The 27,714-nt window shown below is 38.2% G+C and overlaps 1 protein-coding gene across 1 annotated transcript in view; it reads right to left on the reverse strand.

Annotated features, from left to right (window-relative positions):
• Nucleotides 1–1,472: 1,472 nt before the first annotated feature.
• Nucleotides 1,473–27,714, reverse strand: part of Nlrp4b (NLR family, pyrin domain containing 4B) — a 49,868-nt gene continuing 23,626 nt past the window's right edge. The window contains exons 4-10 of the mRNA NM_001447329.1: nucleotides 25,801–27,349; nucleotides 22,816–22,974; nucleotides 22,227–22,391; nucleotides 20,583–20,753; nucleotides 9,997–10,167; nucleotides 8,238–8,408; nucleotides 1,473–2,067 (exon numbers count right to left, since the gene is read on the reverse strand). Coding sequence (NP_001434258.1) covers nucleotides 1,974–2,067; nucleotides 8,238–8,408; nucleotides 9,997–10,167; nucleotides 20,583–20,753; nucleotides 22,227–22,391; nucleotides 22,816–22,974; nucleotides 25,801–27,349 — 2,480 coding nt within the window. The 3' untranslated portion in view covers nucleotides 1,473–1,973. The remainder of the gene's footprint in view (nucleotides 2,068–8,237; nucleotides 8,409–9,996; nucleotides 10,168–20,582; nucleotides 20,754–22,226; nucleotides 22,392–22,815; nucleotides 22,975–25,800; nucleotides 27,350–27,714) is intronic.

Raw genomic sequence — 27,714 nt, forward strand, 5'->3', positions numbered from 1 at the left:
TCCCAAACTGTGTAAATTTTCTTCAGAGTACTGGAATCACAGATGCATGACACCATACTTAAGCAAATAATCTTGTTTTTGTATATTTATTTTATGTGTGTATATGTGTGTGGTCAGAGGCCTACTTTTGGGAGGCATTTTTCTGCTTCCAAGACAATGCCAGAGAGGGAGCAGAGGCTATCCGTGGTAGTGGCAAGAACACTTATCCACTGAACAATCTCATCAACCCCACCTAATCATGTTAAAACATCATTAAAATTGTATTAATCAATTCATACATATATCTTATTTACTTTTGGTTTTGCTCTGGAAACACAAAGATAGATATATTCATACGTGCACGTATCCATTTAAACATATTGTGTTTTTCTTCCCACTCACTATCTGTATTGATAGGCACAAGTAGCTATAGGATCAGACCAACAACATTGACATCTTGAAGATGTGGTGTTTTCTATATAACTGAAAATAAAGTCTTTTTATTGACAAATTGACTTGCAGCACAATTCATATATGCTTAATCAAGTCTTCCAATTTTAAACACTGAATATTTTCAGTTATGCAAGTGCATTTGTCTTATAACAAGGTTACTAGTAAAATTTATATATAGAGAAATATGCCAGGGTGTGATTTAAAACAATATTTGCTCTTATTTGTATTCTTAGGGAGAAGAAATGAGTGATTTCTATTAAAAATGTCCTTATGTCCTTTTTACATGCATATTACCAATATTAGCCAAAATTAAGACAAATTCCAGCAGGCAAAGTAGACTTGGGACATGGAGTTCCACCCATATCCCAGAAGTTGCAACTGTCAGCTGCTGGAAGAAAGGGTCAGTTTTCATTAAGTCAAGTCCTTGGCCACACTGCTGTAAAAGACAACATGTGCAAGAATGCTTGGATAACACATATTGACATTGATGGGAGAATGAGAGAGGACACAAAGTTCGGTAGAAAGATGAGGATGGGTCTGGGAAGAGTTAAGGGGGAGGGTGGGAGAATATGATCAAAATACAGGCTATGAAATTCTCAAAGAAATAATGAAATTATAAAAAATGTGCTGTTTTCAAATTTTTTTTCTTTTAAAATGAGCTTGTAAATGCCTTCATCCAGAAACATTAGAGAAAAATCTCAGAATTAGATTGCTAGTAGGACTAAGAATCAAGTCAGGTCAGCCTTTTTGGGGACCTCAGCATACCCATCATCTTTCTAGACCAAGATGGATGATAGGTTGGAGAGATGACCCAGCAGTTAAGCTCACATACTGCTTTTGCAGAATGTAAGTTCACTTCCAAATACTTGTTACAGACATCACAAAACTGCCTGAAACTCCAGCTCCCAGAGATCTGAGGTTCACTTGTGGTCTTTGCAGGTCACTATGCTCATGTACACACACACACACACACACACACACACACACACACACACACAAAACTCTATATGCATTAACATTTGGAACTAGAAGTCAGTAGACTTGGATAATATGAAACACAAGACAACATCAGTTTCCATTATCAGAGTGTCCAGTCTTAGCTCACTGCTATTGAATTCTCATGCATAGCCAATTAAGAATTCCCCAACAACTTTTTGGGTGGACCTACACTATAACTCCAGTAATCCAACAAAAGACCAAAACTCTTGAGAAGAGATTCCAAGCTATTATTTAAAGATACTTAACACTTTATTGGGTGCTTAAGAAAGCAGTGTGCGAAAAACATATCATTATATTTTAGCATGATTGTCTTTGTATGGCCTGTCTGAAACTCTAGTGCAAACAAAAAGCTGCATCTAAATTGCAAAACCCATCTGAATGGATTTAAAGAATTCCTATCTCATTAGAATGTTTACAACCTGTAATTTTTACACAATAGAACAAAACAAAGATCCTCTTCTCTTTCTTTCAGAAGTAGTTTGATGTCACAATACATCCATTGTTCTTGCATCAGGAAGTTCACCTTTGTTTTCTGCTTCTGCTTACTCATCATTTTCGATATTCAAGAATTTATTTCCCTTTTCCTCAGAAAGTAGAAATGTCTGGGATTTGTTATCAAAGTCAGTTATTCGCAGTCTAGAAAGATGCAAAGAACAAGCAGCGTTAATTCATTAATTGTAATTTTATTACAATTCAAAAGTTTTAGTTTCTGTGTGCATGTGCCTATTTGAGCATATGTATACCATCTGTTTAAAGGTACTCATGACAATCAGAAGTCACCTGATCTCCAAGAACCATGTGTTTTGCAATTGTGAGCAGTCGCTTTGGGTGCTGGGAACTGAAGCTGAATCCTCTGCAAGAGCAGCAAGTGCTCTTAATTGAAGACTCATTTCTCTAGACGTTTATTCTTTCATTTGTGCTTTTCAACTTCTCATTTTCCCTTCATAGTTTTTCTAAGGCTAAGTTCAGGAGATGCTGATGTTTTTTCTAATAGGGTGGCATATTTAAGTTATGAAATGGTATGCTGATACATGTTTAACATCCAGACTCTGTCATAAAAACTAATTTGGGGACTGGGAAGATAACTCAGTTGCTAAAAGCACTGGCTATTTTTGTAGAGGACTCTTGTTCAATTCCCCACACTACAGTTTAGAACCATCTGTAACTCCAGTTCCAAGGGATCTCATACCAAATTTTGACTCTGAGACAGAATATACTTGCAGCTAAAATGTACATACACATAAAATTTTAAAAATTAAGGAAAAAATTTGTTTGCCCTCATGTTTATATATGTGTTTGTGTGTGTATGTGTGTGTATATATATGTTTATGTATGTGTGTAAGCATTTACATGTCTCTCAGAGGTCAAGGTGACATGTCTTCAATTGCTTTGCAACTTATCTTTGTGAGACAGGGTCTCTTAATGAAGCCATTCATGGATTGGCTAGCCAGAAGGCTATACTCTCCACACTTCTTCCTGGCCCTAAGGACACAGACACATGAGGACAAAATCAACTGTTTTATGTGGAGGGTAAAAATCTGAACTCGGGTACTTATACTTTGGCTGCAAGCACTTTAATTGACTAAGCCTCTCTGCAGCTTCTACTTTGGCCATCTCTGTGTAAGGAATTTTACACCCAAACCATCATCTATTTCAGTTTCATACCAATATCCAGAACGTTGGTAGGAACCACTGATTCCATCAAAGCCTTAGGGTTTTGCATAAAAGTTATGAAGAAAGCTTGGGGATTTCCTTCTTCAAGCCCAAAATTATAATTCTTTCCATGATGAGAAGGTCTGATCTTATCCTTATAGCTAACTGTTCTCATGCATCTGTATCCACACAATATGTTCACAGTCACACAGACACCACACACACACAACCTGATTCCTATTTTCATTCTGTATTAATTACATTTCTATTATTGAAATTAAAAAAAATAAATGGAACAAGGCAACATATAGTAGGAAATGTCTATTTGCCTAAAAATGCCAATGATTCCAGTAGGATAAGAGTCTCTCAACATGGTGGCAGGGAAGAGTAGCAGCAGGAGCAGGAAGCTGAGTGCTCACATCATGATACATAGCATGAAGCAGAGAAATGTCATTGAGAATGGTATGAAGCTTTACAACCTCAAAACCTGTCCCAGTGACATACTTTCTCAAACAAGGTCACACCTCCCAAACCTATTGAAATAGCAATATCAACAGAAGACCAAATATACAAATATCTGAGCTTATAGGAAACATTTTCATTCAAACCATCACATTGTGTTAATTTTTATGTTTCCAGTAGCGTTGTCCTCTAGAAACAAACCATGTGTCTAGGGCACATATAACTGTAGTATATGTATGACCATCTGAGGCGTTCCATGGTGGGGTAAGAGGACAAGAAGAAACATATACACTTACCGGGTTTCATAAGATCTACAGAATTACCTGATAACTATAAATTAACTTCTCACATCAAATTAATGACTCTTACTTCGCCGACTAAATCTGAGGAACTGATACCTTCCCCAGAGGTACAGAATAAACATGGCTGAGTAGGAATGAATAACACAGCTAGAAGGCTCAGAAAATGATAGATAACTTACTTCTTTCTATTTTGTTTTGCATCCACTACAGCTTGGTACCCTCTAAATCTCCAGGTTGCACAAAGTAAGAAAAATCTTGCAGCCACTTCATATTTCCAGGGGCAGCATAATTTGTAAGAGTAAATATTAAGGAAGTGAGGTTGGATCTTTCTTCCAGGACAGAGAGGTAAGAAAATAAATATTTTAACCCAATATCTGATAGGCATATTCAACCTGTAGCTCATGAGCCACATGCAAATGATTGCAGCTATGAAAAGGTCTATCCACACTTAAACTATTAGAAGAAAAGGTGGGGAAGAATCTCGAATACATGGGCACTGGAGAAAATTTCCTGAACAAAACACCAATGGCTTATGCTCTAAGATCAAGAATCAACAAATGGGATCTCATAAAACTGCAAAGTTTCTGTAAGGCAAAGGACACTGTTGTTAGGACAAAACGGGAACCAACAGATTGGGAAAAGATCTTTATCAATCCTACAACTGATAGAGTTCATATATCCAAAATATACAAAGAACTCAAGAAGTTTGACTGCAGGGAGACAAATAACCCTGTTAAAAATGGGGTTCAGAGCTAAACAAAGAATTTATAGCTGAAGAATGTTGTATGGCTGAGAAACACCTAAAGAAATTTTCAACATTTTTAGTCATAAGGGAAATGAAAATCAAAACAACCCTGAGATTCCAATTCACACCAGTCAGAATGGCTAAGATCAAAAACTCCAGCAACAGCAGATGCTGGCAAGGATATAGGAAAGGGGAACACTCCTCCATTGTTGGTGGGATTGTAGACTAGTACAACCATTCTGGAAATCAGTCTGGAGGTTCCTCAGAAAATTGGATATTGCATTACTTGAGGACCCAGGTATGCCCCTCTTGGGCATATACCCAAAAGATGCTCCAAAGCATAACAAAGTCACATGCTCCACTATGTTCATAGCAGCCTTATTTATAATAGCCAGAAGCTGCAAAGAACCCAGATGCCCTTCAACAGAGGAATGGATACAGAAAATGTGGTACATCTACACAATGGAATACTACTCAGCTATCGAAAACAATGACGTTATGAAATTCATAGGCAAATGGATGGAACTGGAAAATATCATCCTGAGTGAGGTAACACAGTCACAGAAAAACACACATGGTATGCACTCATTGATAAGTGGCTATTAGCCCAAATGCTTGAATTGCCCTAGACACACAGAACACATGAAACTCAAAAGGGATGACCAAAGTGCGAATGCTTCACTCCTTCTTTAAAATGGGAACATGAATACCCTTGGCAGGGAATAGGGAGGCAAAGTTTAAAACAGAGGCAGAAGGAACACCCATTCAGAGCCTGCCCCACATGTGGCCCATACATATACAGCCACCCAGTTAGATAAGATGAATGAAGCAAAGAAGTGCAGGCTGTCAGGAACCGGATGTAGATCTCTACTAAGAGACACTGCCAGAATACAGCAAATACATAGGTAAATGCCAGCAGCAAACCACTGAACTGAAAACGGGACCCCCATTGAAGGAATCCGAGAAAGGACTGGAAGAGCTTGAAGAGGCTTGGGACCCCATATGAAGAACAATGCCAACCAACCAGAGCTTCCAGGGACTAAGCCACTAACCAAAGACTATACATGGACTGACCCTGGGCTCCAACCTTATAGGTAGCAATGAATCGCCTAGTAAGAGCACCAGTGGAAGGGGAAGCCCTTGGTTCTGCCAAGACTGAAACCCCAGTCAACGTGATTGTTGGGGGGAGGGCGACAATGGGGGGAGGATGGGGAGGGGAACAGCAATATAGAGGAGGAGGGGCAGGGGTTAGGGGGATGTTGGCTCAGAAACTGGGAAAGGGAATAGCAATTGAAATGTAAATAAGAAATACTCCAGTTAATAAAGATAAAAAAAAATGAACACATGAAACTCAAGAAGGATGACCAAAATGTGCATGCTTCATTCCTTCTTTAAAAGGGGAACAAGAATACCCTTGAAAGGGAATAGGGAGGCAAAGTTTAGAACAGAGACAGAAGGAACACCCTTTCAGGACCTGCCCCACATGTGGCCCATACATATACAGCCACCCAATTAGACAAGATGGATGAAGCAAAGAAGTGCAGGCTGACAGGAACCAGATGTAGATCTCTCCTGGAGACACAGCTAGAATACAGCAAATACATAGGCGAATGCCAGCAGCAAACCACTGAACTGAGAACGGGAACCCCGTTGATGGAATATCAGAGAAAGGACTGGAATTGTTTGAAGGGGCTTGAGACCCCATATGAAGAACAATGACAACCAATCAGAGCTTCCAGGGCTAAGTCCTACATGGACTGACCCTGGGCTCCAACCTCATAGGTAGCAAGGAATAGCCTAGTAAGAGCACCAGTGGAAGGGGAAGCCCTTGGTCCTGCCAAGACTGAACCCCCCTGTGAACGTGATTGTTGGGGGGAGGGCAGTAATGGGGGGACGATCGGGAGGGGAACACCCATAGAGAAGGAGAGGTGGAGGTGTCAGGGGGATGTTGACCCGGAAACTGGGAAAAGGAATAACAATCGAAATGTAAATAAGAAATACCAAATTTAATAAAGATGAAAAAAAAAAGTTAAGTTTCCTCTGAAGAATAAGATTTTGTTTGTAAACTGGCTGTACAGTTTCTGAGAGTTAGCTCTGTGTGAGCCATGGTGCAATGCCAAAAGGTTGGACACTCTGATTTCATGTTCCTACAAATGAGTACCTTAATAACTACTCAAAATGAACCTGATCTTGGGGATCTGGATAAATAACTCTTAGTGAAGTATCTGCTACACAAGCATGATAACCTTTGGCTAATTCCTAACACCCACAAAAAAGTTGGAAATGTTGGCTTATCACTGTGATTTCTAAGATCCATTAAAACAGAGACTAGCAGGACCCTTGGTGGATAATTTGTCTTTCAGAATTAGTTTGTCGCAGGTTTCAGTGAGAATTCCTATCTCAGAATTACTGAGGAGGATGGCATCTGATGATGGATGTCCATAAGAGGATATTCTCTTGTCTCCTGTACACAATCCAAACACGGATTTGCACCTGATTCATATATTTCATAAAAATTACCTTAGTTACATGTTGGTTTGAAGACCATAGGGGAGAAAATGAAATGCAGAGATAAATGCTGAGAATTTTAAAATAATTATTTGGTGTACATCATATTTATAAAATATGCTTATATAAATTACTCTGAATCACATATTTATATGAAAATGCATAATATAAACCTTTATATAAAAGCAGACCACCCTAATTCACTTAGCCTATCTTAAATATTCTGATAGAACTCACATTAATTTCCAGGTGGGCAAAAATCAAATTACATAATACAAAGGCCATTTTATATTAAAATGTTGAAATGTCAAAAATGATGTCTCATGTTATTAATGACTACTGTTTTGGAAAAAAACATAATGACTATATACCTTCATACTGTGGAGCTGAACAATCTTAAGTCAGGTCTCTCTGCATAAAATTGTGTTTACAAGCATATTTATGTAATATCTTTATAAAAGTCCCAAGTACCACCAGTACTTGGGCACTCATCAGTCACAGAAAAAGGAGGGTCATTATACTTAATCTAATAATGCTGTAACATTTACCCCTTCCCTCTGTGCAGTGACAGAACATAACTTGTATCCATTTTAACTTTAATTTAAAGGAATATTTTATAGCGTCCCTTTCCCAAACAGCAATTAGTCCATCAGTGAGAAGTGGAGTTTCTTGACAAGGTGTGCTTACTTGTTTTACAACAGCAGGATTATCATTGGTGTGACCAACCACCTTATTATTGGTCTACTTGCATTTTGGGCACATGTATGTAACAGACAGAGGTCAGAGGCCAACCTCAGGAATCATTCTTGATTTTTGAGATGGGGTTTCTTATTGTTCTGGAACTTACCAATTTGAATAGATTGCTTGGCCATGTACATTAAGGATCCTCCTGTATTTACACTTCTGGTACTGGATTACAATTGCAAGCTCATGCATGATTTTTTCGTGTAGTTTCTGGGGAACCAACTCTAGTTCTTATTTTATATAGCAATCACTGTATGGACTGAGCCATCTCCCCAACTCTTATTTCTATCAAACTTAAATGGTCATATTATTAGCTGCACATTTCAGATTTCAATTAATCCTTTCTTAGCCCCAAAGATTCATGTTATATTGAAAAACAGAGGCCAACTTACCTTAGTTCTTTCAGGTTAGAGGTTTTCTGTTTCAGAGCCTTGCATAGCACAACCAATCCATTGAAGTCCAAAGCGTTCTTCACCAGATTGATCCAACCCAAGGTTTTACACTGGGTAAAAGTAGAAGCAAGATCCTCACAACAGGCACCAGTAAGTTCACAGGCTTCCAAGCTACAACAAAGAGGAACCATTCTGTGTCAGGGTAAAAAGGAATATGCATGGTTGGTGACTTAGCTATTTAGAGTATGCTCACTGCATTCCATCTGAGGACAGACTCTAAAAGTTCAGTGTTAACAAACATTTCCCTTCATTGGCAGTTGTGGGGACAATTGCCCATTCTCAGTATCCATGTTTGTAGTGAACTAGTAGTTCCATTAATAGTCTGCTGTACCAGACCTTGAACCTGGGATGAAATTTGATCTTGCATTGTCAACTACAGTTAAAAAAGGGGGCAAATGTTGGTGAATTCTGAACCTACACCTCAAGCACCTTGACACCTTTTGATTTGAACCATTTAGATTCATTTTGCTAATGGCTAAATGATCTCCCCTCAAAATTCGTCTGTTGAAGTTCTAATCCACAAGTTTCCTTGGGACAGGACTTTAAGACAGAATCTTTTCAGAGGCAACTAAGATAAAATCAGTTGGGATGAAATCTTGTATAACTGTGAAGACACAGGGAGAAGACAACAATTTTCACCTTAATGAAAATAGCTTAGAATAAACTACTTGTTTGGTGCTCTAAAAGATCCATCCCTATTGGTGTACAATCATATTTATTTTCTCTACTATTGTGTTTATAAATCTTTTGTCTGAGGAGTCATTTTATTTTTGTTATGGCAGCCAAAGCAATTGCCACATCAGGCCATTCAAATAAGTTAATGAGATGTCCAATCTCTTCTGTCATCTCCAGTGGACATCCATCCCTGTATCCATCCAATCATCTATGTGGTATTCATATCTGCTCACATCCATGTAAGAATTTTCAATGCTATGCATGCTTCTGTCCATTGAAACAAGCAATCATCAATCACCCATCCATCCTACCATGCATTCATCCATTCTTGAATCCATGGACTTACCCAACTAAATACATTCACACACTTAAACATTTATCTCATACATGCAACCAACAGTCACGTACAGATGGTTTTATGTATAAGTCTATGCATCCATTCATCCAACTTAGCATCTCTTCATCCAGGTACACATCTGCCATTACAACATGTACTTATCTTGGCACCATTTCTAACAGTTTGTTCACCCATATTACAGTCACCTAGATAATCAAATCTGTAGGGATGCCCAGTCTAGATACATCATGCTTAGATAGATTAGCAATCAGCCAGCAGTTAAGAATCATTGCCTCAAGGCTTGAGTTTGTAGGGCGTCTTTTAATACAAACACTGATACCTGCTTTATTTCCCCTATAGTGTGTATATGTATCTATGTATATATTAATTTATTTATTTACTTATTTTATTTATTTATTTATTTATGTTTTATGTGGATTGGTGCTTTGCCTGCATGGATATCTGTATGAAGGTGGTGGGTCCTATGAAAATGGAGACACAGAAAGTTATGTGCTACAATGTGGAACCTGGGAATTGAACCTGGGTCCTCTGGAAAAACATGCAGTATTCTTAATTATTGAGCCATCTTCATAGGCCTGCTCTGGATTTTCAGTTTTCCTTTCTGCACATAAATTTCCCATCTTATGCCACCCTCAAGGATATCACTATGACCTTGATGACACCCACTCGAGTTGAGCTAATTGGCATCTGGGATGTTTTATAGCATCACACAGGAGCTTCACACCAGAGTCTTCTAGCTTATTCTCTGAAAGTGTTAGGAACATCAGTTTATGGTTGTTCCTGAGGACTTCAGCCAGGTACTGGCAGCCTACAGTGGTGATGAAACAAGCTTTCACACTGAAAGAGAAAATAACACAATATAGTGATTACTTCTTGATTTGAAGAGGAAGCATTTCACAAAGTTAAATGATGCCAAAAACTGTAGACAGCACTGAACCTTTCAGACAATGACAATGAAATAAACCAGGCAAACTAAGATATTAACAATGTTATAGAAGATCAACTACAACACATAGGAATGAAGTTAAAACAGTGGGCTGGACAGGTAGCTCAGAAGTTAAGAGTACACCTCTCTTGCAGAAGACCTAGGTTTGTTTCCCAGAGCTCATGTTACACTGCTCACAAGCACCTGGAACTCCAGTTTTAGGGGATCCAATTCCCTCTTGCAGCCTCCTTAGGCACTTGTGCACACACATTAGAGGAAGCAAACATATCTTTTAAAGTAAAAATAATAGTGTTAAGTAATATTCTTGAGCAATGATTGACTATAGTTAACTCAAAAGAAAATGGAGTGGGGCACTACGGGTAACATACTATGTGGGTAAGGCAGGGTGAGAGTAGCTACTGTACAGATTTCAAGGTTTATACTTTATATTAAGGGAAGAAAATTGGCATGGTATCACAGCCTTTGCCATCCACAGAGATAGTGGCTGAACAGGAATAGTGTAACCGTGTTGAATCCAGCTTATTTCTGATCTTGGATACACTTCATTATATGAATACAAGGAAATGTGCCTGATTCTTTGGAGCCCATTCTGTTCTGCCTGTGTCTAGAGCTGACCCCATAACACAGCTCTCTGTATCCAGATCCTACTGGGAGAAAGCCAGTTTCTAGGAGTGGTGACACACAGGCTTACAGGAGGATCAAGCCACTGTCAGACACAGCAAGACCAGCTAACCCCAGAGATAAGAAGATGGCAAAAGGCAAGGACAAGAACCTAAGCAACAGACACTAAGGCCACTTAGCAACAGCAGCATCCAGTTCTCCCACCAAAGCAAATACTGGGTATCCCAATACACCAGAAAAGCAAGATTTGGATTTGAAAATTACATCTAATGATGATGATAGAGGACTTTAAGAAGGATACATATAACTGCCTTAATGTAATACAAGGCAACACAGGTAAGCAAATAAATGTGCTTAAAGCAGAAACACAAAATCCCTTAAAGAATTAAAAGAAAATACAAGTACAAAGGGTAAAAATTGAACAAAACCATTCAGGATCTAAAACAGGAAATAGAAACATTACAGAAATCACAAAGAGAAACAACCCTGGAGATAGAAAACCTAGGAAAGAAATTAGGAGTCATAGACCAAAACATTACCAGCAGAATAAAAGAGATAGAAGAGAGAATCTCGGTGGCAGAAATACCATAGAAAACATTGACAAAAGAGTCAAAGAAAATACAAAATGCAAAAAGCTCTTAACCCAAAACATCCAGGAAATCCAGGATACAATGAGAAGATCAAATCTAAGGGTAATAGAAAAGAGAATAAAGATTCCCAACTTAAAAGGCCAGGAAATATCTTCAACAAAATTACAGAAAAAAAAGTTACCTAACCTAAAGTAAAAGATGCTGATGAACATAGAAGAAGGCTGCAGAACTCCAAAGAGATTGAACCAGAAAAGAAACTCCTCTCATCAAATAATAGTCAAAACACCAAATACACAAAACAAACAAAGAATATTAAAAGCAGTAAGGGAAAGAAGTGTTGTAACATGTGGAGGCAGACCTATCAGAATTATAGCATACTTCTCACCTGAGAATATTAAAGCCAGAAAAAACTGGGCAAATGTCATACAGACCCCAATTGAACAAAAATGCCAGCCCAGGCTACTATACCCAGCAGAACTCTCAATTACTGTAGATTGAAAATCCAAGATATTCCATAGCAAAACCAAACATACACTGTATCTTTCCACATATCCAGCCCTGCAATGGATAATAATTGGAAAACTCCAACACAGGGAGGGAATCTACACCCTGGAAAAAGAAAGAAAGTAATTTTCTTGCAACAAATCCAAAAGAAGATATCCATGCAAAATTAATTCCACCTCTAACAACAGAAATAACAGGAAACAACAATCACTATTCCATAATATCTCTTAACATTAATGGACTCAATTCACCAATAAAAAGACATAGACTAACAGACTGGATAAATAAAGAAGACCCTGAGTGAGGTAACCCAATCACAGAAAAACACGCATGGTATGCACTCATTGATAAGTGGCTATTAGCCCAAATGTTTGAATTACCCTAGATGCCTAGAAAAAATGAAACTCAAGACGGATGATCAAAATGTGAATGCTTCACTCCTTCTTTAAAAGGGGAACAAGAATACCCTTGGCAGGGAATAGAGAGGCAAAGATTAAAACAGACACAGAAGGAACACCCATTCAGAGCCTGCCCCACATGTGGCCCACACATATACAGCCATCTAAGTAGACAAGATAGATGAAGCAAAGAAGTGCAGTCCGACAGGAGCTGGATGTAGATCGCTCCTGAGAGACACAGCCAGAATTCAGCAAATACAGAGGCGAATGCCAGCAGCAAACCACTGAACTGAGAATAGGACCCCCGTTGAAGAAATCAGAGAAAGAACTGGAAGAGCTTGAAGGGGCTCGAGACCCCATACGTCCAATGCCAAGCAACCAGAGCTTCCAGGGACTAAGCCACTACCTAAAGACTATACATGGACTGACCCTGGACTCTGACCTCATAGGTAGCAATGAATATCCTAGTAAGAGCACCAGTGGAAGGGGAAGCCCTTGGTCCTGCTAAGACTGAACCCCCAGTGAACTAGATTGTTGGGGGGGTGGCAATGGGGGTAGGATGGGGAGGGGAACACCCATAAAGTAGGGGAAGGGGAGGGATTAGGGGGATGTTTGTCCGGAAACCGGGAAAGGGAATAACACTCGAAATGTATATAAGAAATACTCAAATTAATAAAAAAAAACTGAAAAGAAAAAGACCCAGCATTTTGATGCATAGAGGAAATACGACTTAGTGACAAAGACAGACAATACCACAGAGTAAAAGGATAGAAAACAAACTTCCAAGCAAGGATTGAAAGAGTTGAAGGAGCTTGCAACCCAATAAGGAAAATGCCAACCAACCAGAGCTTCCAGGGACTAAACCATTACCGGAAGACTATACATGGTCTGACCCAGGGCTCCAACAGCATAAGTAGCAGAGAATAGCATTGTTGGGACATCAGTGGAAGGGGAAAGCCCTTGGCCCCACCAAGGTTGGAACCCCAGTCCAGGGGAATATGGGGAGAACAGTAGGAGGAGTGGATGTTGGGAATACCTGTATGGGGGAGGGGTGAGGGATGGGGACATATGGACAGGATACTGGGAAAGGAGATAACATTTGAAATGTAAGTAAATAAATATATCTAAGAAAAAAGTTTAAAAAAAGAAAATTAATTTTATTTCCATGTTGACCTTTTATGTTAATAGAATATATATCAAGTTTTCTTTCCTGAATCTATTCAAATAATTTGTGGGTTGAGATCTCACCTAACAATACTCAGCTTCAGAGATACCAATCACAGCCAACCGTTGCACTGAGAATGGGGTCCCAGTGGAGGAGTTAAAGAAAGGACTGAGGTAGCTGAGTGGGTTTGCAGCCCTATAGGAAGAACAACCATATCTACCAACCAGACCCCTCAGGCCTCCCAGGGACTAAAGCACCAAACAAATACACATGGAGGAACCCATGGTTCCAACATGTGTAGCAGAGAATGGCCTCTCTGGCATCAATGGGAGGAGAGGCCCTTGGTCCTGTGAAAGCTTGATGCCCCAGTGTAGGGGAATATCAGGGCCTGGGTGACAGAAGTGTGTGGGTGGGTGAGGGAGCACACTCATTGAGCCAGGGCATGGGGATTGGATGGAGGATTTCTGGAGGGGAAACCTAGAATAATATTTGAAATGTATATAAAGAAAATATCCAATAAAAATGTGACAAACTCAAAACAAAAACTCAGGTGACAACAAAGGCTGATGAGGATGTGGAGAAAGAGGAACACTCCTCCATTGCTGGTGGGACTGCAAACTGGTACAACCATTCCGGAGATCAGTCTGCAGGTTCCTCAGAAAATTGGACATTGCATTACCTGAGGACACAGCTATACCTCTCTTGGGCATATACCCAAAAGATGCCCCGACATATAACAAAGACACATGCTCCACAATGTTCATAACAGCCTTATTTATAATAGCCAGAAGCTGGAAAGAACCTGGATGCTCTTCAACAGAGGAATGGATACAGAAAATGTGGTGTATCTACAAAATGGAATATTATTCAGCTATCAAAAACAATGACTTTATGAAATTCATAGGCAAATAAATGGAACTGGAAAATATCATCCTGAGTGAGGTAACCCAATCACAGAAGAACACACATGGTATGCACTCATTGATAAGTGGCTATTAGCCCAAATGCTTGAATTACCCTAGATGCACAGAACACGTGAAACTCAAGAAGGATGACCAAAATGCAATTCTTCACTCCTTCTTTAAAATGGGAACATGAAAACCCTTGGCAGGGAATAGGGAGGCAAAGTTTAGATCAGAGGCAGAAGGAACACCCATTCAGAGCCTGCCCCACATGTGGCCCATACATATACAGCCACCCAATTAGATAAGATGGATGAAGCAAAGAAGTGCAGGCTGACAGGAACCGGATGTAGATCTCTCCTGAGAGACACATTCAGAATACAGCAATTGAATAGGCGAATGCCAGTAGCAATCCACTGGACTGAGATCAGGACCCCTGTTGAAGGAATCAGAGAAAGGTCTGGAAGAGTTTGAAGGGGCTGGATGTGGGGAGCGAGTGTGGCGGGAGTCCCAAGATGGCGCCCGGGACTGCAGGTAAGGTTCATGACTAGCACGTGACTTCCTCACACACCTGAAACTAGCCACAGCCATTGTGAGAACTGCGCAGGTGCACAATGACGAAAGAATAGGCCACGTGACGTGGACCTATGAACTGAGATTATGCAGTATGTACTGAGGAGGCAGAGTTGATGGAGGATATAAGGGAGTGTGCTTGGGGGCTGGGGGTGAGAGAGAAGGGAGAGAGAAGAAAAGAAAAAAGAGATTGCTGCTTGTATGCAGCAAGAAAGGTTCCTGAATAAACTGCTTTGAGAAGAACATTGTGGTGTTGCTCTTTTCTGCGGGTCAGAGACAGAAGCAACAGCTGGAGACCTCATATGAATAACAATGTCAACCAACCAGAGCTTCCAGGGACTAAGCCACTACCTAAAGACTATACATGGACTGACCCTGGACTCCAACCTCATAAGTAGCAATGAATATCCTAATAAGATCACCAGTGGAAGGGGAAGTCCTTGGTCCTGCCAGGGATGTTGGCCCAGAAACCGAGAAGGTGAATAATAATCGAAATGTAAATAAGAAAAACTCATGTTAATAAAGATAAAAAAGTACACTCTTTCCCAGAAGACCCAGGACCAGATATGTTAATCTAGAATTCTATCAGACCTTCAGAGAAGACCTCATACCAATAATGTCCAAACTATTCCACAAAATAGAAACAGAAGAACACTGTCCAACTCCTTTTATGAAGTCACAATTATGCTTCTACATAAACCACACAAAGACCCGACAAAGAAAAGTTCTTCACACCAATTGGCCTTCTGAATATCAATGTGAAAATATTCAATAAAATTCTTGCAAATAGAATCCAAGAACACACAAAAACTCTAATCCATTATGATCAATTAGACTTCATTCCATGGATGTAATAATGTTTTAATATGTGGATGTCTATAAACATAATCCTCTTACAAATTTTTCTCAAAGAACGACATGATCATCTCAGTAGATGATGAGAAATCATTTGTTAAAATTCAACACTCCTTCATAATAAAACTCATGGGAAGATCAGGAATTCAAGGCCCATACCTCAATATAGGAAAAGCAGTATTTGGGATACCAGTAGCCAACGTCACAGGAAATGTAGAGAAACTTCAAGCAATTCCACTAAAATCAGGGAATAAACAATTGCCCATGCTCTCCTTACCTATTCAGTTTAGTTTTCCAATTCCTAATCAGAGGAATCAAACAACAAATAGAGGTCAAAATGATATAAATTGGAAAGGAAGAAGTCAAAATATCACTATTTCCAGATGATATAATTAAGTGACCCCAAAAGTTCTACCAGAGAACTTCTAATACTGAAAAACAACTTCAGCAAAGTGGCTGGATATAAAATTAACTCAAACAAATCAGCAGCCTTCCTCACCTAAAAGGACAAACAGGCTGAGAAAGAAATTAGGGAAACAAGTCCTTTTACAATAATCACAATTAATATGAAATACCTTAGTGTGACTTTAACGAAGCAAGTTAAAGATCAGTATGACAAGACCTTCAAGTCTCTTTCTTCAAGAAGAAAGAAATTGAAGATCTCAGAAGACGTTAAGAACTCCCGTGCTCATGATTTGGCAGGATTAATATTATAAAAATCTCCAACTTGCCAAAAGGAATCTACAATTCAATCCAATCCCCAGCAAAATCCCACCTAAATTCTTCATAGAGTTAGAAAGGACAATTTGCTAATTCATTTGGAATAACAAAAAACAAAAAAACAAAAAACAAACAAACAAACAAACAAAAACCAAACAACAACAACAACAACAAAAAAAAAAAACAGGATAGCAAAAACTATCCTCAACAATAAAAGAACTTCTGGGGGAATCACCATCCCTGATCTCAATATTTATTACAGAGCAATAATGATACAAATTATATGATACTGCTACCCAGACAGGGAGGTAGATCAATATAATAGAATTGAAGACCCATTAATGAACCCATACATCTATTGTCAATTGAACTTTGACAAAGGAGCTAAAACAATCCAGTGGTAAAAGGATAGCATTTTCAACAGATGGTGCTGGTTAAATGGGAGCTCAGCATGGAGAAGAATGCAAATTGATTCATTCTTATCACCCTGTACAAAGCTCAAGTCCAAGTGGATCAAGGTCCTCCATATAAAACCAGATATACTCAAAACTAATAGAAGAAAAAGTGGGGAAGGGCATTGAACATATGGGCACTGGGGAAATTTTTCTGAACAGAACACAAATCACTTATGCTCTAAGATCAAGAATTGACAAATGGTCTTAATAAAATTGCAAAGATTCTGTAAGACAAAAAATTGCAAAATTCTGTAAGACAAAGGACACTGTCATTAGGATAAAACAGCAATTAACTGATTGTGAAAAGATCTTTCGAATTCTACATCCAATAGAGAGCTAATATCCAATATATACACACAATTCAAGAAGTTAGACTCCAGAGAATCAAATAACCTCATTAAAAATGAGTTACAGAGTTTAACAGAGAATTCTCAACTGAGGAATACTGAATGGCTGAGAAGCATCTAAAGAAATGTTCTACATCCACAGTCATCATGGAAATGCAAATTTGAACAACCCTGAGATTCCACTTTACACCAGTCAGAATGGCTAAGATCAAAACTTCAGGTGACAACAAAAGCTGTCAGGGATATGGAGAAAGAAGAGCACTCTTCCATTGCTCATGGAATTGTAAGCTAGTACAACCACTCTGGAAATCAGTCTGGAGCTTTCTCAGAAATTGGACGTCTTACTACCTGAGGACCCAGCTATACCACTACTGGGCATATACCCAAAAGATGCTCCAAGATGTATCAAGGACACTTGCTCCACTATGTTCACAGCAGACTTATTTATAGTAGCTAGAAGCTGGAAATAACACAGATGTCCCTCAACAGAGGAATGGATAAAAAAAAATGTGGTTCATCTACACAATGGAGTACTACTCAGCTATCAAAAACAATGACTTCATGAAATTCATAGTCAAATGCATGAAACTGGAAAATATCTTCTTGAGTGTGATGACACAGTCACAAAATAATCAAACATGTTATGCACTCACTGATAATTGGATATTATCTCAAATATTTGAATTATCCAATGATACAATCCATAGACTACATGAAGCTCAAGGAGGATGACCAAAGTGTGGATGCTGAAGTCCTTTTTAGAAGGAGGAACAAAAATATTAATATTAGGAAATTTGGAGACAAAATTTGTAGCAGAGACTTTAGGAAAGGCCATCTAGAGACTGCCTCACCTCGGGATCCAGACCTTACATATACAGCCACCAAACCCAAACAATATTGCTGATGCCAAGAAGTGCATGCTGACAGGAGCCTTTTAGCTGTCTCCTCAGAGGTTCTGGAGAACATGACAAATACATAGGTGAACACGTATAGACACCCATTGAACTGAGAATGGGGTTCTTATTGGAGGAGTTAGGTAAAGGATTGAAGTATCTGAATGGGTTTGCAACTCTATAAGAACAATCATACCAGCTAACCAGAGCCCCAGGGGACTAAACCTCCATACAAAGCATACATATGGTCAGACCCATGGCTCCAGTCACAAATGTAGCACAGGATGGACTTGATGTGTACCAATGGGTAGAGAAGCCCTTGGTTCTCCCAAGGCTATATCCCTTAGTATAAGGGAATGTCAGAGCAAAGAGGTGGGAATGGATGTGTGGATGAGTGGAGGAATACCCTTATAATACAAGGGAGAGGTTGAATGGAATGGAAGTTTTTTTGATGGGGAACTGGAAAGGGGATATCATTTGAAATTTAAATAAAAATATATCCAATAAATAAAATCTGTGGATGCTACAAATAATCTCCCGATCATCTATAATGTTATGATATGATAAAGACCCAGATATAGAGAAATTAAACAAAAACAAACAAACAAACATCAATGTTTCTGTGTGTATTTCTGTCACATGTAAGTAGGTACCTACAAATGTTAGAGCAGGTGATTGGGTTTCCAGAGCTAGTGGGACAGAAGTTATTGGGTCACTGGACTTTAGTTCTGGGAATAAAACTTAGATTCTATTGAAGAGAAATATGTGCTCTGAACAAAGCCATATCTCCAGCTCTCACACAACTATCTAATCAGTTAAAATATTTGAGTGAGACTTTCCTCATTATCTTCTTACAGTAATTTTCTTTTGTGATTTGGAAAATGCCATATAAATTTTACATTTCTATTTTAAAGTATGGTCTTATTCAAGCCTAGTTTGGTCAAACCAACCAACTGAAGCATGTAAAACAGTGTCCATTTAGGGTAGGTCAATATTGCTGAGTGTGGGATTGATATGGGTAATATTGTCATTGTCTTTTCATTGGAGAAAACCGACTTTTACTCTCCCAATGGATTTTCAATACATATTCAATGTATTTAGAGACTTCAAGTAGTGAGTAGTGTATACTTTTAAACCTTTTTCCATTCTTTAGAGTGCTAGAGAATCATAAATACTTTGAATGTGTTTACATTATATCCTGTATAACAATTTTATTGTGTTTTAGAAAGCCATCATCACAGGGAAATCATATTTTATATTGAGTTTGCACTTTGTGCTTTTTTTCTAGAAAGGATGAAAATGTTGTGAATCTGTGATTTTATAATTGAGTAGTTATCAGGGGTCTAGCAAGTCCCACACATCTGGATTTGACACCAAAATCCATTTGATATCGGAATGCTAATCCACTTAACATGATCAAAACAATAACCACATTAAATTATCCAAAAATTTCTTTGTTTTATAATTTGAAATCGAGAGTTCTGTCATTTTTCTTCCCATTACTGTAACACTGCTCTTTATTCTTTCCAATGTAGATTTTTCATGCATACTAGATAATTCATAGAAACATTTTAGAGTCCCTCTTCTGTGTCTTACTCATCCTTGGACTTGAAAAATCTCCTACAGACTCCTATGTTTAAAGCAATAGTCCCTAGATGGTTTTGGGACATTGTGGAATTTCTGGAATATTGCTGTGTGGCAGGTAGTTGTGAGTCCCTGGTTGTGGGCTTAAGGATTATATCCTAGACTCTGATATTTGCTCCGTACCCTACTTCCTGATCCACAGTAATGAGAGGAATCTTTATATATACTACTGTCACTATGAGGCTACTCCATCATGCTTTTTTCCCCAACAGGAGACATTACACAATTCTATACCATGACTTTGAATGAATTCTGCCTCCCTTAAGCTGCTTATATCTGATATTTAATCACAATCACAATGATTGGAACAAAAACACTAATATGCCCTCTATCTAGAATTTGGGGTACAGTTTTCCATCTTTTGATATCTCTTCATCTTCCAGCACCCATCTAAACTTTTTAACCCTCTCTTCAGCTCAAGTCATAATTCCTCTTTCTCTTATTCCCTTGTGTATATATTTTGAGAGGCTTCATACTACATACCAAAACTATGATACAGAGGGCAAGGCACAGATCTATCTGTCCCAAGGAAATGATCTTCAGGAGTCAGAGATAAGTGGCTCTACTCTGCATATTCTCAGTCGTATACATTAAAGATTTCTAAACAGGACCTCCAAGTACAAGCTCAAAGAAACTTACCTTAGTGTTAACAGTACACTGTCTGGGAGAGTGAGAGCCTTACAGAGAACTTTCAGTCCTTCATCCTTCAGGTCATTGGAGCTGATGTCTAGGTGTCTCAGGGTTTTGTTCTGACAAAGAACATCAGAAATGTATTTCCAAGATTGCTCACTGAGGGAACAGTTGGCTAACCTGTAGGAGGGAAAGGAGAGTATATGAATAGGAAGAAAATACATTTCCACAAATTTACACAAAACTATTCTAATAAAATATTCAGTAAGAGGAGGAACATTTGGCTTACCCAACACATCTCCCTTCATTACTTTTGACTCATATCAGATTTAGCATTGAATCTGAGTAAATCACTGAAAATGCTTATGTTTGGAAGATGTTACCTGAAGCTAACCTAAATCTTTATATTAACGATGTCTCAGTTCCTGTCTATAATAATACTTTCTAAAGCTACATAATTATTGAAATGCATACAATATCAATATTGTCTTGTATAATAAACAGGATACAAATATATTTAAAATAATGTATAGTTGGTTTAGTTTCATTTTTGTTTTTGTGATAATATCTTCACAAAAATCATTTTTGGAGAGAGAAGTTATGATTTAGTTCATTATTCCAGATTATAATATTTCATTTTGTGAAGTCAATGGGGCAGCAGCTTAGTCATATCACATGTAGAGTCAAGGGCACAAAGAATTCATACATACACAGCGATGCCCACTGTGGACTGGGCCTTCACAGACTAATTAGCATAATCAAGACCATGTCTCACAGACATGCTCCTGGGCCCATCTGATCTAGACACTCCTTCATTGACACTTCTCAGGTGGTTCTTCATTGTGCCAAGTTGTCAGTAACATTAAATAGAATATGAAATATACAGGAATATACAATATGAAAATTTGAATTCACTTGGCACTCTCCAAAATACTAAGCCATCTATCTTTCCCTCTTCAGTTCCTAAAGACCTTAATATTCTTCCATGATAGCAAACAGAATTAAAAGAGAGGCACATTCAGTATGAAATAGGGTCAATGATCTCATAGGCATTGCATTCTGTGATGGCCCAGTTGAGAGTCCATTCTATATTCTGAAACTAAGTTATTGACATAGTTCTATGTGCTTGTGATAGGGACTTTAGTCTAGTTGGTCATCTTTAGAAGTTCTTCATGTGGGTCCTGGTATAAAACTCAGGTTGTAGGGTTAGTAGCAAGTGCCTTAACCGATTGACCCATTTCATTGACAGTGGTGATCAAGTTTTAAAGTGAGGAAATCTATACATGGATAATAGAAAAATAGGACACAAGTCCACAAATTAAATGCTGTAGTCATGTGATAGTTTTAATGTCAACTTGACACAATCTAAAATCACATAGAAAGGGAATCTCAATGAGGGAGTTAATTGAGCACAAGCATGCATGCATTAATCCATTGTTCTTTGCTCGATTATGCATATGATGTGACTATGCTTCTAGTTATTTTTGCTCTTCTAACTAGCCACAGGGATGGCCTATAAGTTGAAATTTTGAATCCAGTAAACATTTTTTTCTATGATTACTTAGGTCAGGTCATTTTTATCACAGCATAAGGATCAAAATTAAATGCCTCCTTTGATGGGAGTCACTGAGCTGGGAGAAAACAAAGACTTACTCGAGTTCTTGTATTTTGTACTCTGCCTTGTTCAAGATATTACACAATATTACCACATCACTATGGGAGAGGAATGTGCCGCTGAGGTCCAAGAGTTCCAAATTGTAGCTTTGAATCAAATCAAAAAATAGGTACTTATCGCATAAAAAGGACACATCATTTGCCCTGCAGAACAAATAGAGTTATCCATCAGTTTATAATTAGCATAACATCTAACCTTTGGCAAGATGCTATATTACATAATGACAACATAACTCTAATTTCATAACCCAGTGGCATAGCTCACTGGCTCTCAATCAGGGTGATTTTTCTCTTCCATGTGGAACTTTGAGAAACTTGTAGAGGCAAGGTTGGCTGTTACATGAGGAAACTATTAGCACCTAGAAAGTAGAGCTCTACATATGATCTTCCTACAATGAATGGGATAGCTCTAAATAAAAAAAATTGGCAACAGACATTAGTGGCAAAAGTAGTGAGATTCCACTTTAGAGTATATAAGTCTACATTTATGGAGCTAGCTGAGAGACAGTGAGAATACAGGTATGTTATTTCCAAGATATGACTATATCAAAATCACCTTTTAACTTACACAAGTACTTCAAGGATACAGCTGGAGTTCTTTAGATAATTATATAAGATTTGAAAAACTGGCTCATTGAAAATAGTGTCTTTCATTTGGAGGATGTGAATGTCCTTATTCCTTGCAAACACAGAGCATATATTATGCCAAAGCATGAGTAGATTTTCCCTGTAACAGAGGAGAAAGGAATACATACCACTCTTAGAAAATAAATTCAAGGGACTGGAGAGATGGCTCAATGGTTAAGATCATTTGTTCTTCTCTCAGAAGACCTGAGTTCATTTTCCAGCACCAACATGCTGGCTCACAACCATCCATAACTCCAACTCCATAGATAAATGACAACCCCATCTGTCCACCATGGTCAATATATGCATATCAGGTACATGTACACATGTAGACAAAATCATTCAATCCCATAAAATAAAAAATAGAGGATAAAACCTGCCAGCACTTTCAGATTCTACTCATTTACAAAAAGTTAAGTCAAACCATTCACAGCACATAAATGTAACAAACTGACTCCCCATACTGAATAAGGGTAGCCATGTAAGGTCATTTCATATTTGCAGTAAATAGCCAGATATGTGGTAAAGTAGTAGGATTCTGGATGTTATACCTTCATTTTAGAGATTCAATTAATATTTACTGGAAATGACCAGAGGATTCTGAGAATCCTATGCACTGACGACAAAGCTTATGTGATGTTTTCAGCTACCTTCCCTACTCCCACATCAGGATAAGGGAACATACATGACTTGGCAGTATTGAAGTTGAGAAAATCTGATTTATAAATAACCTTGGTAAATTTAGAATGAAAAAAAATGATGTAGGATGCCAGAGCCAATGAGTTAAAACCTGGAACAAGGATCTACTGGCTCAAGCTTCAGAAGCCATGACTTACTCAGTTTATAATCTTGGATAATGTATGTAACTTCTCTGGCTATTTTCATCTACAACAAGATAATCAAATTTGCCTTGTAACATTTCTTTGTGTGTGTGTGTGCACACACGCACACCACATTATGGGTGTGGAGGTCAAAGGGCAATGTACAGTAAACAGTTTTCCTATCTTGTCTAATGAATTGAATATAGGTCATCAGACTTGAGAAAAGGCATTTTTTTTTCTGCTGATCCACCTTGCCAGCTAACATTACATATTCCTGAGCAGTAAATTAATTAATATAGTACATGTTTTTGTGTGTATATGTGTATGAGTGAATGTGCATGGGCATATGAGAGCATGTATGTGCTTATAAATGGAAAATTTGTCTCTGCCTATTTAGTGCTGGGATTATAGGTACATGCTACTAGACACAAATGTTTTTTGGATTTTTGGTTTCTGTTGTTGTTTTATTTTTGGTTTTTATTTGAAATGTGGATCCAGGGGATGGAACTGAAGTTCTCATACTTGTGCAACTGATCCAATCCCATGTTCTCTACAACTTTTAATGTTCACAGGGCAGTTTGCAGCTAGGAGGTCAATAAAAAGTCTGCATGTGTTGTTAATATCTCATAAGGGCAGAAAATATAAACTCCATGCTCAGATTGTGGTGGGTTAATATCATTGCTGCTTTGATAATGAGGCCATTAAAGGAAAAGGAAAGCCAAAAGGATAAATTCCAGGGCTTCTAAGCAGTCAATTTAACTAATTCTATTGCTGCAGAAAGATTAGAAATTAAAGACTAGTTTTGATTCCACAATGAATAGAAAGCTAAAACATGTCTCAAAAAATCTGGGGTTGCAATTGCCAGAAACATGCTAGCCTAGTGGAGATGAGGCCCTGCATTATATCTTCACAATGGGAGAATAAAAGAGTCAAGTGATCGTAAGTTGTTCACATATACTTTTGTTGGTCAAGATTTTTTATAGATAGAATATTAATCTTTAGACAAGATTCACCTAGAACCCACTTTTTATGTAGCCCAGACTAGTTTAAAATGCTCAGAGAACTTCCTGCCTCAGTTCTCTGAGGGCTAAGATTATAAGCATGATACCACTATACCTGACTCAGTTTAATAATATTTTGTTCCTTATGTAAACTCTGTCATGAATTGTAGGCCTGTCCTACACTTGATAAATAAGCACCAATGACCCTGAGTTTGTCTTCTGTGTCTACTATCAGAAAATTATATTATAGGCATTTGCCATTATATTCAGTTTTATATGATGCTGAGGAACAAATCCTTTACATGTGCAGTACAGCAGGCAGTACTCTGAAAACTGAACTTCTCCCTGGGCATCTGTACATATGAACTGATACAATATTGCATATATATATATATAATAATTAAGAAATATACTCAGACATGGAAGTACATGCCTTTAATTCCAAGACTATGGAGACAGGCAGATGGTTATCAGAGTTCCAAGCTCAGTACAACTATATAGTGAGATCCTGTCTCAAAACAATTAACAAAAAATAAATATTAAAATGATGAAATAGCAAATATTTAGAAGAGTAAATTTGGGGCTCAAGATGGCATCTATCAGACTGGAGAGAGTTCACTAGTTAATTTAATCATCCTTATGTTTCTTCTGATATTAAGAATTTGGACCCCAGAACCCACAGCTATTTAACTATAGTTCCAGGAGATCTGATGACCTCTTCTGGCCACCCATGCCATTTTGACATATGTGCATATTAAGATGTAGCCACATACACACAAAAGAAAAATGAATTTTTAAAAAAGTAGAAGCTATTATGAAAACAGGTAAATTTTTGCACATACGTTAGGGGTTTTGTATGTGGATACACATATTTACACACATGTATACTCATATATATGTACATATACATATACAGAAACATACATACACACAAACTGTTGAATCTGTTTTTGTTGTTTGTGTGTATATGGTTTCTAGGCTGAACACTGAACACTTGGCATTACATAGCCAGTAAGGGCGAGTTTTGAATCTGTCTATATAAATTATCAATGCACAAGGAGAGGTTCTGAAAATGGGAGAGATAAAAATAATGAACAGACTCACATATATCTCTGATTCAGCTTTTCATTTAGGACATTTTGGGTTGAAATAGATAAGTCTCTCAGTGCAGAACCATGGTTTAAGCAGTAGGCAGCAACGATAAAATCATAATAATCCTTAGCCACAACGTCAATCTCTTCCCTACAGTTCATTGCTGACTGTACGAAGACTTCCTCTTCCATCTCAAACAGACAGTAAAAGAACTTCATTGTATTTACTTTAACTTCAGGGTCCAACAGAAGTTCCAGCCACTCAAACAATTCTTGTTTTAGTTGCTGAGACAACTGGTAGCCAAAAAATGCTTCCAGTTTTTCATGTTCCAATTCATTCAAAAGGCCAAATATGAAACGACCCAAAAAAATCCACTGTGTATTGACCTCCTTTAGAAAAGAAAACAATAGTTTTTCTACATGGAGAACATCCGGACTAGGGTGGTTCATGTGGGTCTGTAGCAGATAAAACATGGCAGCACAGAACTCCTGGACAGACGGGTGGAAGAATATGTAAGAATTTTGAGACTCCCTGCTCTGTTCAAGAATTCCAATGTCCAACAATGTAGGGATGTCAGAGTCCAGGATTCCATTTCTCCTCAGAGTCTCCTCACTAAACACAGATATGTCAGTCCACATGCCCTCCACTGCTAGAAAACACAAGCCCTGTAGTTGGTCTTGGCTTTTCTTACTTGGGTATTGGACATTTGGAGGAATGAACAAATTGAAGATGTGAGTGGTGTACAGAGAGGTGGTACGTCGACAGATAGAGACTGGATCTTTCCCCTTCTCTATCTCATTCTTAAGACAAGTAGCTACCATGCAGCAGATCACAGGGGCCTGACATAAAGTGAACAGCTGCTCATTTTCTCTTACAAAACTGAAGGCCTCCAAGGCTCTGTTCCTATCTTGGAACAAGCTATGGAAATACATCTTAATATTGCTTTCCTTGAATCCAGTTATTGTTCTCACATTTGTGTACTCAATCCAGTCCTTCAATTCCTCAAAAGTCTCAAAAGTAGCTGAGATAAGAAGAGATGATTCAGGGAGTATCTTCTTCTTGAGCAAACTGCTCAGCAATACATTCACTGGCTGCTTCTCTAAGCAATTGTCACACAGTTCTGATTCCTGTTTGGTAAAATCCCATTCCATCCCTTCTAAACTGTCAATGATAAATAAGAGCTTTTCAGGTTGGGATAGGATCTCCTCTATGGGAGCTGAGGAACTGGGCCACTCTCTGGAGATCAGTTCAGTCAGGCTTGTGGTCTTCAATTGCTTCACATCTTGACAACAGAAGTAGAAGATATAGGAGAATTTGTTCTGAAACACAAGGCCTTCTGACCAGACAATCATTAAATTTTTCAACAGAATAGTCTTGCCAATTCCAGCTATACCTTTCAGGAACACCAGTTGTGGCTTTTCTTCAGTTACCTTTGGTATGAGAAGGTTCTCAAGATGATCATATTCATCCTGGAAGAAATTCTGAATACTAATGCTGAACTTTCTAGAACAATCACGGGTCAGCTTCTTCTTTAAATGAGCTCGATATATATTTGCGTGTGCTGAGTCAGAGAGTGGGGAAAAAGCCAAAATATATCAAAATTAAGTTAAACATTTACCCATATATAGTCTTATCTGAATATTTTCATTTCAGAATGTACCCTTAAATATTTTTTAATAATGTGTTTGTGGGTTCCTCTTGAAGTCAGAGTTGTTAAATACACCCAGAGCTGAATTACAGTTGTCTATGAGCAGTCCCACATGAGTACTAGGAATTGAATTCAGATTCTTTGCAAGTGTGGGGCATGCTTCTAGCCACTGAGTCATTTCTTCTCTCCCTGCCTTGTGATGAATGTTTGTAGAAGTCTGTAAGCCAAGAACAATGATAGTTAATGTGTGAAGATTTTTACTGGCCCTGGAGCAGAGT

This window comes from Rattus norvegicus, chromosome 1 (genome assembly GCF_021556685.1).
Source record: "Rattus norvegicus strain SHRSP/BbbUtx chromosome 1, alternate assembly SHRSP_T2T, whole genome shotgun sequence".
Classification (NCBI taxonomy): Eukaryota; Metazoa; Chordata; class Mammalia; order Rodentia; family Muridae; genus Rattus; species Rattus norvegicus.